The sequence below is a fragment of the Cryptomeria japonica genome, chromosome 7, assembly GCF_030272615.1.
Source record: "Cryptomeria japonica chromosome 7, Sugi_1.0, whole genome shotgun sequence".
NCBI classification, from domain to species: domain Eukaryota; kingdom Viridiplantae; phylum Streptophyta; class Pinopsida; order Cupressales; family Cupressaceae; genus Cryptomeria; species Cryptomeria japonica.
The window spans coordinates 609,051,948-609,064,613 of NC_081411.1; the positions used below are offsets into that span (position 1 = coordinate 609,051,948).

The 12,666-nt window shown below is 36.2% G+C and overlaps 1 protein-coding gene across 5 annotated transcripts in view; it reads left to right on the forward strand.

Moving 5' to 3' along the window:
- Positions 1-12,666, forward strand: part of LOC131060626 (telomerase reverse transcriptase) — a 284,041-nt gene that overhangs the window by 178,235 nt on the left and 93,140 nt on the right. For all 5 annotated transcript variants that reach the window (XM_059207616.1, XM_059207617.1, XM_059207618.1 and 2 more), the window contains one exon: positions 7,248-9,083. In XM_059207616.1, coding sequence (XP_059063599.1) covers positions 7,248-9,083 — 1,836 coding nt within the window. The remainder of the gene's footprint in view (positions 1-7,247; positions 9,084-12,666) is intronic.

Consider the following 12,666-nt stretch of genomic DNA (forward strand, 5'->3'; position numbering starts at 1 on the left):
GGAAGTTGACTATGCAATGCTCCCTCCTTCGCCAATAAGGTGGTTCACACCTTTTCATACCTGGGACAAACATAATCAGGAGGTGTATTGCAAAGAGTGTGCACCATCTCCTGAAAAACATCACAACAGGAAGTTGATGTCTAAAAACATCACAACAGGAAGTTGACTATGCAATGCTCCCTCCTTTGCCAATAAGGTGGTTCACACCTTTTCATACCTGGGACAAACATAATCAGGAGGTGTATTGCAAAGAGTGTGCACCATCTCCTGAAAATAAGGTGATTTAACAATGTTGAAAGGAAGTGCATTGCTGTAAATGCAATGAGCAACACTTTGATCTACAACCTCCGTGCTTTCATTTTTGAAGGTCCTATCCATTGGGCCCCTTTTCGTGTAAGCACAACATTCTCTGGTACAGGTGGTGGCATTATCATGAAAGGTTGTGGTCTAGCTGATCTTGTGGAGCCACTAAGAGGCCTCTTCGAGGTTGCCTTAGCAAGACGATGATCAGTTTTTGGTTTGTTGCTTCTCCTATTGGCTTACTTTTGTTTTCTAATATATCACAAGATTAGAGCTTTTGGTAGGCCATTGCCATCTTGCCCCTTGCAAGCTTTTATTCCGCATCTAGGGTTGGTGTAGAAGTGACCTTTCACTCGATAAAATGAGCTGGTATAGTCTATATCCTACAATGGTTACACCGCCAAAGAAAATTCCTCTATTGGACATTTGCTTGATCATTGGTGTATAATGCCAAAGTGATGAATGCTCATCAATTTTAAAAGGATTCGCTTCAGTTTGGTCCTCGACAACTGAACTAAAGGCAGAGCTTCCACTTGTAGCCATTATGTATGAATAATGAACCTAAAATGGAAAACTCAAAACATTAATGAAAAAAATTGGAAAAAATTCGGCATTATAACCCCCTTTTATGCATACAAAGTGTGAATTTTTTTTCAAAACTTCTTAAAAAAAAAAAAACTTGATTTGTTTTGAAAAAACTTGAAAAAAGGAGGATTCACTTGCATTTGATGGCTAAATCTGCTTTCTCTAACGATTCCTAAGCCTTTGATGCATGTCTCACACCTTTGTAGCCTTCACCTTCAAAGAAAAATGCAACCAACTTCAAAACAAGGTTGGAAGAAAAAAATGGTGAAAAAATGTAAGTATGGAGCAATGAAATCAGTTAATGAGCGAATAAAAGGTGAAAAATGTCTCATATGGGTGAAATTAGGGTTTTAATGGCTTTTGAAAGCATTAAAAAATGTTTTTTATTGTTGGTGGGGCCATTTTTGGTTGCCCACGTAGCCAAGTAAGCCCGAGTATGCATGTGTTTGGCTTGGATGCATCCTTAGCACCTGGGTTCTTTGGGGGTACAACTAAGCCAGACCCATAGAGAACTCGGGCATTGAGGATGCACCCAAGATGAACCCAAGTGCGAACGTGGACTGCATCGAGACCCGCACTGCACCGGTACCACACACATACCATAATCCAGCCTCCAGGCAAAGAACCCGATAACATAGAATAATATTATTAGGAGAATGCTAATCCTTACATCATCATTGCAAATTACATAATGTGCATGTGGGATTCAATTAAATAATTTTCTTAACAACCAATCCACACTATGGAATCCCTCATAGAATCATATAAGGTGCGACAAGACTGTCCTTTCCAATCAAGCCCTATAGCATTTAATGAACACCTAGTCATTCAGCCTGTTGGCCCCACCTAGGGGTTGGCGTACTTGATGGGGGACTCACTGCTGCTGCGTCCTTATCATTTATTTCATCCTTAACTCCACAATGGGATGGTTGGTTGGATAAAGCATTAAAGGAACCGTTATTAATATAATTAATTATGCATGTATTAAGAATAATAGCAAGAATGAAATATATATTAAAAGCAATATATTAATTACTTATCATTCCAAAGTATTATTAAATTGAAGACATGATAATAAAATCAATAAGATAAGTATTTCTATGTGTTATGCATCATACCAAGCACCCTGTAAATATCAATTCTGAAATCAGATATTTCGCTCCAAAGTATTATTAAATTGAAGACATGATAAGAAAATCAATAAGATAAGTATTTCTATGTGTTATGCATCATACCAAGCACCCTGTAAGTATCAATTCTGAAATCAGATATTTCTCTCTTATTAATTCTGAAATCAGATATTTCGCTCTTGTTTGATTGACTTCCTTGTCTCCTTTGATTTCTCTTTTTGTTCTATTTCTTGATGCCTTCATCAATAATCCCTTCTCCTTGTATATCCTTTATGGTGGGATGAATAGTCACAACTTTTATAATAATTACACCCCTTTCAAAGTATGTACCCTTCATAAACCAATTGGTGCATGTCTAACCACCCATATTAAGAATTATTACCAATTAGTTTTGATTAATAATGGATCACTGCTGGTAATCTTTTATTATTACTATGATTATATTTTGGTGTTTAGAGAAATTGCTGGAGGCGGGAGAATAACCCATGATTTCCCATATTTCAGATTCATTTTTATGCTTGATCATTGTTATCTTAGTCTATTAACTGACCCTTATAGAATCATTGTTTTATTCCATTGAGTCTTAATGACTGTAATTGACTGAGATAAAGGCTGGAATCTAATATACAAGCTGTAATCTATGTGGGCTGGGGCATGACACAGACTTGCATTGCTAAAACTTAAAAGTATTTATTGAATTTAGTACCTTTTTCCTCTGAAGGTGAATAAGTGAGCTGTTCGGAAGACCTACTGTGATTTGCAGGAAGAAAAATGCTATTAGGATGTTTCCTTCTAGATTTCACATCCTTGAAGTAAGTTGGCGATTTCTCCCATGGTCAAAATAGTTGGCCGCTTTAGGCCAAAACAGGTACATGACCCAGTTTACCCATTTTCTAAACAATAAGTTACTATTTAACCCATGGACAAAATAGTTCAAGCTCTTAAAGGGACAAGGAGGGGCATAGGGAGGACAAAAGAAAGATTTATGAAGGTCAAAAATTTGAAATGGCGCAGTGACAAAGCGGAAGTATGGTAAAGGAGGAACCTAAGACATAGTAGGTCTACTCATGATGGCATTGATGTAATTGCTCTAGCTAAGTCCACCCCAATTGTCTGATATGTCAGTGAATTGAAGATGTAGTGAGCCAACAAGCCTGTTGAGTCCTTGACTATGAAAAGGGATAATAATCTGTTTGATATATATATACATGACCAATACTTGTTGGCATTGTCATGGTAACTTACAGGGGTCAACCATGTCGGATTGACTTCATGATGGCAATCATACACATAGAAATTAGAAATGTACAATAATTTACAACACAGGAAATCATTTATTTATATCACTCAACTTATTATCAGTCATCAATATTAAATGTCCCTCCAAGTCCAGATGTCCAATGGCAGTCAAATAGTTAAATTCTTGTTCCTGATATCACATTGTACTTTACTGATGTCGTTGCTCTGCATAAATTGATTACAGTCATAGCTGTAGCCAACTAATTAATAAACTAAGTTGCAGGGTTCGCCCCTGGGAAGCCCTGGTACGGGTCCGGGTTCGACCGGGTCCGTGGTACGGGTCCGGTTCGACCCGGGTTCGACCAGGGTTCGTAAAACCCAGGGTGGGTTCGACCCGGGTCGAACCCAATCGAACCCGGGGTCGAACCCAGTCGAACCCGGGCGGACCCAGTCGAACCCGCGTGGCTGGGCGGCCCAATAAGTTAAAAAACAAACCAAATTTTTTTTTTTTTTCAATTCCGCCTTTAAAAAAGCGAAAATTATAACCTAAAAAACACTTCTAAAACATCTTATTGACACATTTCACCTCATTTGTGTTGCAAACAAATTTTTTATGAGAGCAGGTTGAAGAGAGGTTGAACAAAATTTGGCTTCCAAGATCAAAGAGGAGGAGTTGAAGACTGATTTTAGAAGCTTCAACAAGTGTTGCAGCATCATTTCCATACATTTTCAAGCTTCCATTGGCAGCAAGAGGTAGGTTTTTAAACATTTTTTTCCAACTATTTTTGTTTCACAAATTGTCAAACATGAAACTTGAATTTTTTTTCATTATTTAGTTTTTGTTTTTGAATATGTTTATTTTATTTCTTGCCATAGGAACTAGAATGGCATCTACATCTTCCTCCATTGGCAATGAACAAGTAATTGCAAAACAAAGAAATGATCCAAATTCTCCCTTATGGAAATATGTGGACATTATAAAACAACTTCCGGGAGGTGGGGGATTCCGTTGGAAATGCCATGGATGTGATATTGAACGTAATAGTTCATATTATCGAGTGGTAGGCCATTTGTGTGGAATAAAAGGAAGAGGCATCAAAAAATGCCCTGGCAAAAATGGTAAACCTATACCAGATGAGATAGTGATGAAATATATTAGGGAGCATGAGGCAGCAGAAGAGAGGGAAGCCCGTAGATTGAACCAAACCGCATCAAAGAAAACAAGGGGAATGCAAGGCCCTTCTAATCCCAGTATTGTAGTAGAAGACCACCCCTTCTTTGCCACAAATGAACCTCAAAGTGAACCACCCTTGACACGTAAAAGAACAAAAGGGCCTTTAGAAACCGCATTCCAAAATGAGAGTAGAGACAATGCTGATCAAGATATAGTAAGGTGCATTTATGCAAATGGTTTGTCATTCAATGTTGTTCGCTCCCCATATTGGAAGCAAATGATAAAAAGTGTTAATGAGGCACCAAGAGGGTATAAGGGCCCCGGTTATGAGAAGGTACGTGGAACATTATTGGAGAAAGAGGTGAAGAGGGTTGAAGATGCATTGAAACCCACAAGGGATTCGTGGGTTGAGACAGGTGTAACAATTGTTTCAGATGGGTGGAAAGATGCTAAAAACCGTCCCTTGATCAATGTCATAGCGGTGTCCCCTAAAGGGGCAATGTTTTTGAGAGCTGTGGATTGTGAGGGCCAAATAAAAGATGGCGAATTTATTGCAGAAATTCTCATCTCTGCCATTGAGTCTGTGGGACCCCGCAATGTTGTCCAAGTCATAACGGACAATGCAAAAAATTGTAGAGCTGCTGGTTTGTTGGTTGAGCAACGCTATGATCACATCTTTTGGACACCTTGTGCGGTACATTCGCTCAATCTTATGCTACAAAGGATTGGGCAAAAAATAAAATGGATCAGAGATGTGTATGCAGAGGCTGAGGACATCCAGATGTTCATCACAAACCACCACATGTCTCAAGGGATTTTTAGAACCTATTCGAATTTGGAGCTATTGAAGGTAAGTGAAATAGTAATTTAATTTTACATTTTCTGATTTTTTTGAATTTTCAATGTTAATAATATCATTGTGTAAGCTATATTGTGTATTCTTCTTTAAAGTTTGGCTTTATTTTTTAATAATTTGGCATTAATTTGTGTTATAGGTTGCTGAGACCCGTTTTGCATCAAACACAATCGTCTTAAGACGACTTGTGAAAGTTAGAGTGGCACTATGCAATATGGTGATCAGCACCAATTGGACTGTATGGAAGCAAAGTAGCACTGAGAGGGCAGGAAAAATTAGGGATAGAATATTGGATGAGAAATGGTGGGATCTTGTTACATATCTCCTAAGTATCACTGAGCCCATCATGAGCATGATTCGCTATACAGACATGGATAGGCCTTGCATAGGTGAGATTTATGATGGCATTGATTCAATGCTTGAAAAAATAAAGTTCACTATAAATGAAAAAGAGAATGATCCTCAGGAGAAATTCTTCAAAGAACTGGAATTAATTATTGTAGAGAGGTGGAATAAGATGACCACTCCTTTGCACCTTCTTGCCTATGCCTTGACACCTAAGTACTATAGCAATCAGTTTCTTGATAAACCAGGAAGGATTCCACCATGGAGAGATCTAGAAGTATCTGATGGGTATAAGGCAGCATTTCTTAGACTATATCCCGATGATGATTTGCGAGATGTTGTTACAAATGAGTTCATAGAATTCGCAAATGGGAATGGTCTAAGTGTTGATGCACTTCGTCATAGATCCAAGAAAGATGCTCATAGCTGGTGGTACTTCCATGGCACATGCTTCCAACACCTACAACCCCTCGCTATAAAAGTTTTATCACAAGTAAGTTTAATTAATTAAAATTTTTAATTTACAAGTTTTAGTTTATTTATAGTTTACTTTGTCTTCATAGGTTGCTAGTAATTTTATTTTTATTAATGTATAACTTTAATTGTTTACTTTGTCTTCATAGGTTGCTAGTTCATCTGCTTCAGAAAGAAATTGGAGCACATACTCTTTCATCCACTCAGTAAAGCGCAATAGGCTGCTATCAAAAAGAGCGGAGAATTTAGTATATGTGCATTCCAACCTACGTCTTCTTTCACACAAACAACATGACTACACACAAGGGGAAACAAAGATGTGGGATATAGAGCCAGAGCATACTGATTTGGATGCTCCTGGTTCTCAGCTTCTTGCATTGACACTTGATGACTCGGAAATTGAGCCAACTTATAGTGCAAGTGCAAGTGGCATTGGCTCATGCAATGTCAATGTCAATGAGGATGAGGAGGAGGAGGAGGAGGAGGATGAAGAATTAGATGATCCATTTGATGATTAAACTTTTAAGTTTATATTTTTGAAAGTTGAAACAATGATACTTGAATATTTTGTCATTTTGATATTAAACTTGATGTATATGATGCTATTATCAATTATGGTATGATCATGATGCTATGATTACAAGTTTATGTTTGTTTTGTTGTTCATATGATGCTATGTGACATGCATATTTTAATTCATGCTTATAGGCTTTGATATATATATATATATAATATATATATATATATATATAAATTTACATGTTTTTGTACTAACGAACCCAAACGAACCCAAACCCCTTTTCAAAATTTTGCCGTACCGGCGTACCGGGTTCTTCGAACCCGAACCCGAACCGGCAACTTAGTTAATAAACAATCCCTGGTCAATGCTTGTGAAAGATGTCCTTGCTGATTTAAGCACTCAATATATTCAATGCAAATGAATACATTAGCAGTTTATGGTACAACTCAATTGCCATTTCTTTCATGAAACTATTAAGCATTTCTCACACACATTTCAATAGTTGCAGCCAAGACATGGAATAAAAAATTGAATGATCTATGTTTACCAGCTCATTATGTACTGCATTACCTTTGCTAGGTCTTGTTGCATGTGTATCGTGCTGATGATTTTCAATTGATGCAGATAACGGGTTCTTTTTCTTTCATGGAAGGCCATGACATACATGAGAAAGAAACTTTATCCATTCTTAATGGAACCTTTCATAAAGCCAATAATCCTATAACTATTCACTTGGCTTCTAGTCCTCAAGGTGTATCAAGAAATCATGATCAACATGCAGAGAATGGTTGTTTAATTCATTATGAGCACTTAAATGAGCAATGCATATTCAAGGATACTATTATCTCAGGATCTCAGCATGCAACTCCTCCAGATTCCAGAGATTATGAAATGCATACAAGCAGTTCTTTTCTAAAACCTTCTGACATGTATAGGCTAAGGGTGAAAAGAAAGCATGAAGGGCATTGTAATTCAGGAGCAAATGATTACACAGATGAGTGTGATTCTAAACAGTTAAATACATTCTTACACAGGTCCAATGAATTATCAAATGGCTCACAAAATGGACTTGTTAACTCATATTGCACCCATAAAGAAGTTGTTTCTTTTATATGGGCTGTTTGCAGAAGTGTTATACCTGAATCTTTACTTGGATCCAAGAAAAATTGGAGAGCATTAAGAAGCAATATTGGGAAGTTTGTGAGGCTAAGGAGATTTGAACGTTTTACTCTGCAGCAATGTTTGTACAAACTTAAAACGTCGCACTTATCTTGGTTGAATGAAGCTAGTTTATCTTGTGAATGTTGGGCTTCTCTGAATAGTTTGAATGGAATTTGCCCAAAATTTCTTTGTGATTCTCTGGAAGAGAAGAAGCAACATGCATATCATCACTGTAGAGATACAAACAAGGGTGGGACAGGTGCACACAATTTATTTTTGCATGAAAATTTATTAGCAAACTGGATATTCTGGCTTTTCTCAGGCATGATAGTGCCACTGATTCGAGCTCACTTTTATGTTACTGAAACACAGAATGGAAAACAAAATGTCTATTACTATAGGAAAAATATTTGGGCTAAGATATTGAATGGAGCAGTAAAAGATCTTACCAGAAGCAATTACAAGCAATTAAATGCTGAATCATTGGCAAGCATCTTGCAGAAGAGATCTCTTGGATTTTCACGTGTTAGGATTCTTCCAAAGGAAAAGGGAGTCCGACCTATTGCAAATTTTGGTGCACGATCTACGACATGGCTTCAGCTTACCAGGGACTCGGGACAAACAGTTAAAAAGAGAAAGACAAATAGATTGGCAAACAACTTCCCAATTTCGGATGTAAATAACAGGGAAAAATGTTGCAAGAAACCAGGCTTAATTGAAAAAAATGATCAAGTTTCTTTACATAGTTTACCGAGCAATGGCAACAAGGATGCAGGGATAGAAGATAAATGTGAATATTTTTCTTTTGATCGACTAATCTCTGATAAGTCGAACAGGGAAAGTGAAAGGTTGTGTGGGTCTGATTCTAAAGTCAAGCTGTCTTTTAGATCTATAAATTCGCTGCTTTGTGATGTACATCATTGTTTAAAATTTGAACAGGAAAAGTTTCCAGAGGCTTTAGGGTGTTCGGTATTTGATTACAATGATATTTATGTAAAACTTAAGCCCTTTGTTTTAAGCATGAAGGATTCTTGCATGGGTCTTCCAAAGTTATATATTGCAGTGTGTGATGTGGCACAAGCATTTGATACTGTTGACCAAGATAAGCTTCTCGATGTGATGCAAAATATTTTACAAAAGGAGGAGTATTTTATACAGAGATATGTACGGGTTTCATGCACAGAAAAATCTGTCAAAGTTTCATATGAAAGGGATTCTGTTGAAGAGAAGGGTGTAAACTTTGCAAAATTTTCAATGAACCATTCTGCCAAGCATTCACAAGGAATTCTCATTGATCAGGTTTTATGTATGCTTGTGTTTTGTTGTATGTTTTGATAAGTAGAATAGAAACAACATAATACCTTTATATATCTTTATGCACTGCTTTCTTTTAAAGTTATAGTCTTGTGTAGTTGTTAGCATTTTAATTCATACCTTTCGGTGCAACACAAACTGAAATAGATGTGTTGTAGAACTGTTTTTTGAACCGGAAGAAAGAGCTCCCTATAAACAAAAGTTAAGCTAATTTAAACAATATATGCTTGCTATTTAGAATTTGTACAATTTTTTTGGGGTGGTGCACTCACTGCTGTTGATTTTAGGCAATTAGATGTTAATCTGGTATACTTAAATTATACACAGACTGAGAATAAGCAGAAATAATAATAAAAGTACACAACACAAGACACAAGTACCCTGGGAAAACCTCCCTCTTGGAGGTGAAAAACCCAGCAACAAGATCTCAGTTTATATTAGACAATATCAGTATACAACTTTGCTTCAACACTTGAAGCAACATATAAATAAGAACAGCAGAATGAAGATTCCAAACTAGGGCACAAGTAATAGCTTGATAGACTTATCTGCAATATCAAGATTTGCTATTTGCTGTCATGCAGATCATTCGCAGAGCATAGGAGTGAATTCGCTGACTGTGAATGTGATTCGCTGCCACTGAGACAATTTGCTGGTTCCTAGTACTGAATCTCTGCCTCAAGAATATAGTTCGCTGCTCTTGGAAGGATGAATCACATAAGGCTAGCAGTGCTTAAAATGAAGATGATGCATTGTGTAGAATGAATCTTGTTTATATACAAGATTCATGTTCAAGTCTTCTAAGTCGGCCTTAACCAATTCCCTTTATTTTACATATTTCACTTTGCACTTTGGCGCCCAATTTGGGGCCTACATAACTTGCAACTTGTGACACGTTTCCTTTTGGGCCCAGCCCTATTAGACATGAAATGCTTAACCACACGTTACATTTGGGCCCAGCCCTATAGACATGAAATGCTTAACCACACGTTACATTTGGGCCCAGCCCTATAGACATAAATCACTTAATCTTATTACAATAAGATAATATTTTAATTGCCACAAGGCAACATTAAAATATGATCCGAACTAGCTAACCATTTCAACAAAAGTTAAGCTAATTTAAACAATATATGCTTGCTATTTAGAATTTGTACAATATTTTTGGGGTGGTGCACTCACAGCAACAAATTAAAGGTGTGTTTTGTAGATTCATCTAGGGAAAATAAGTGCCACACACGTCAACTTGAGGCAAAAGGTTTTTATGCTTTTTTAACTGAAAGAAAACCATACAATTACTGCATGTTTAATGGTTTATGCAATTCAGTTAAAAGTAGTGAGTTAACTGTGCAAGTGCACATTAGGATTCAATAGGTTTAAACACACATGCAAACGGTAGATTTAATTAAGGAATCAACACAAAACCACAATGCCCAATATTGAGTAAACTTGCAATACAAAGGTTGCAAACTTGTTAAAAGCAATTTGGTCTACCTTAGCACATAACAAATAATGCAAAAAAACTCAATAACAATTCATAAGCAAGATAGGAATTACTAAATTCTATTGAATGAGTAATGAATTATGGATCAACAATATTGAATCCTAAGCTAAGAGCTTAAAGCACTTTTTTATAAGATTTTACAATGCTTTGCATGGGAAAATAATGAAAAATTCGACCACTACTTATAGTTTAAGAATAGACTGCCTGCACAATGGAAGTTTATTACACAAGCTTTGTATCCACCAACACTAAATTTTAACTTAGGCAAACTTCAGCTAGATTTTTGGTAAAGATTACTCCAAACTAACATTAGAACTCGCATCTCTTGCAGGATAGGAGATCCAAAAGTAGACTTTTGAAAATAGATACCCCTCAAGAAGTAAATTGAGCCAAAATTAGATATAGTTAAAAACAGAGTGGGCTATAAATAATTCCAACGGAAAATAACTACACTTAGAATATGTTTTTTTGCTGAAAATAGTGATGATGAGCTAAAATAGGCTACTCACAGGCAGCTCTAGAGTTGATTCTTATGAATGTTTTGAATAAGAAACCCTTAGTTTGTTGATTTTTTTGCAGCAAAATTAAATGATTATGATGACTTGAGTTTTGATCAACCTTGTAATAAAATCTCTTTGAAACTTTGTCTTCACCTTGCCAATTTTTTGTCTTTGAACACAGAATTGTTGACAAAGTTGAAGAAAGATGGCTAGGGTCTAAAAATCAATCTTAAAACTCTGAGTGCAGCCCTTAAACACTTAAATCCTTTATATAATCTTGGAAGGTGATAAAACCCTAGCAACTGATATGAACAATAGCCAACTAATTCTTCAGGAAATTGCTTCTCTGAATGGAAAATCTCTAAAATCAGATACAGTGAAATAGGAATTCATCAACGTAGAGGCCTCACTGCTGATATGACTGTTCTAGATGAAAATGCTGCCTAGTTCTGTTGATAAGTATGCTAACATTTATATTCTGATAAGTATTTAATGACACCTAGAACTTGCTGTTAAAAATACTGCTGTTGAACATCCTGTAAACAGAAATACCTTATAACTATTGATAAGAAGTCATTTTAGAATGAATTCATTGATGCTAATAATGTCTGCTGAAGTCTCAATGGCGAACTGCCTTTTGTGTTCTGCTCTTTCTGTGAAAAGGACAGATATGATGGGAACTGGTGACATTCTGATATAAAAAGAAGGCTTATTTATTTATATTAAAAAAGGGATTTGATGTCTTTTTAAGCTCAGGACCTCAATCTATCATTAGGCATCAACCTTAATATGTATGAAATTCGTTTGTTTAGAACTACTGATCTTGCACTTTATTTATAGCAGATTTACTTGGGTTCAAAAAGTCATATGGCATGAATGAATGCCTTGCCTTATTAATAGATGCATCCCTTTTTAGAATGCTGGTTACATATATAGGCACCTGTATGAATGATTTTCAAACTGTTGTTCCACTCAAAACTGCTGGTCTTTTTTCTACCTGCACACATGCATGTATGAAATTGCAAGTCAGTTGTAAATTAAGCTCAGCTATAAATACAAAAAGCTAGCACCTGAAATGGAAATAATTTTTCTTTTAATTTGATATCCATATTTCCAATAGTAGGAACAACAGGGTTTGGCACAAAACTAACATTTTTAGGCAGGAAATTTTTGCAGAATTTCAGACAGCATTAGAGAAATTACAGCAGCAGCAGGTACAACAGCAGGGTGAATATCATTAATTTGTGTTTTAGTGAGCATATATCAACAGTAACATCAGCTCTAAGAGGTTGTTTTTGAGAATAAATTGTCATAACAGCACCTGTAGAAGGCACTTTTACTTAAATTTCTTCTATTTTTCTGTTGAAATTTGCAATTTTCAAGTCAAAAGGAGCAGAAATCATCATAATTAGCAGTATAAAGATTCCAAAAGGGAGTTGGTAATTCACTCAGATGATGTATTCAACTCTCTTTTTGGAGGTGCTATTTGTTCTCATTCATGTATAATCTATGTGAGAGAAACTGATTTGTGTCATGTTTACTTGGAAGGATTCAGCCTTGAGGA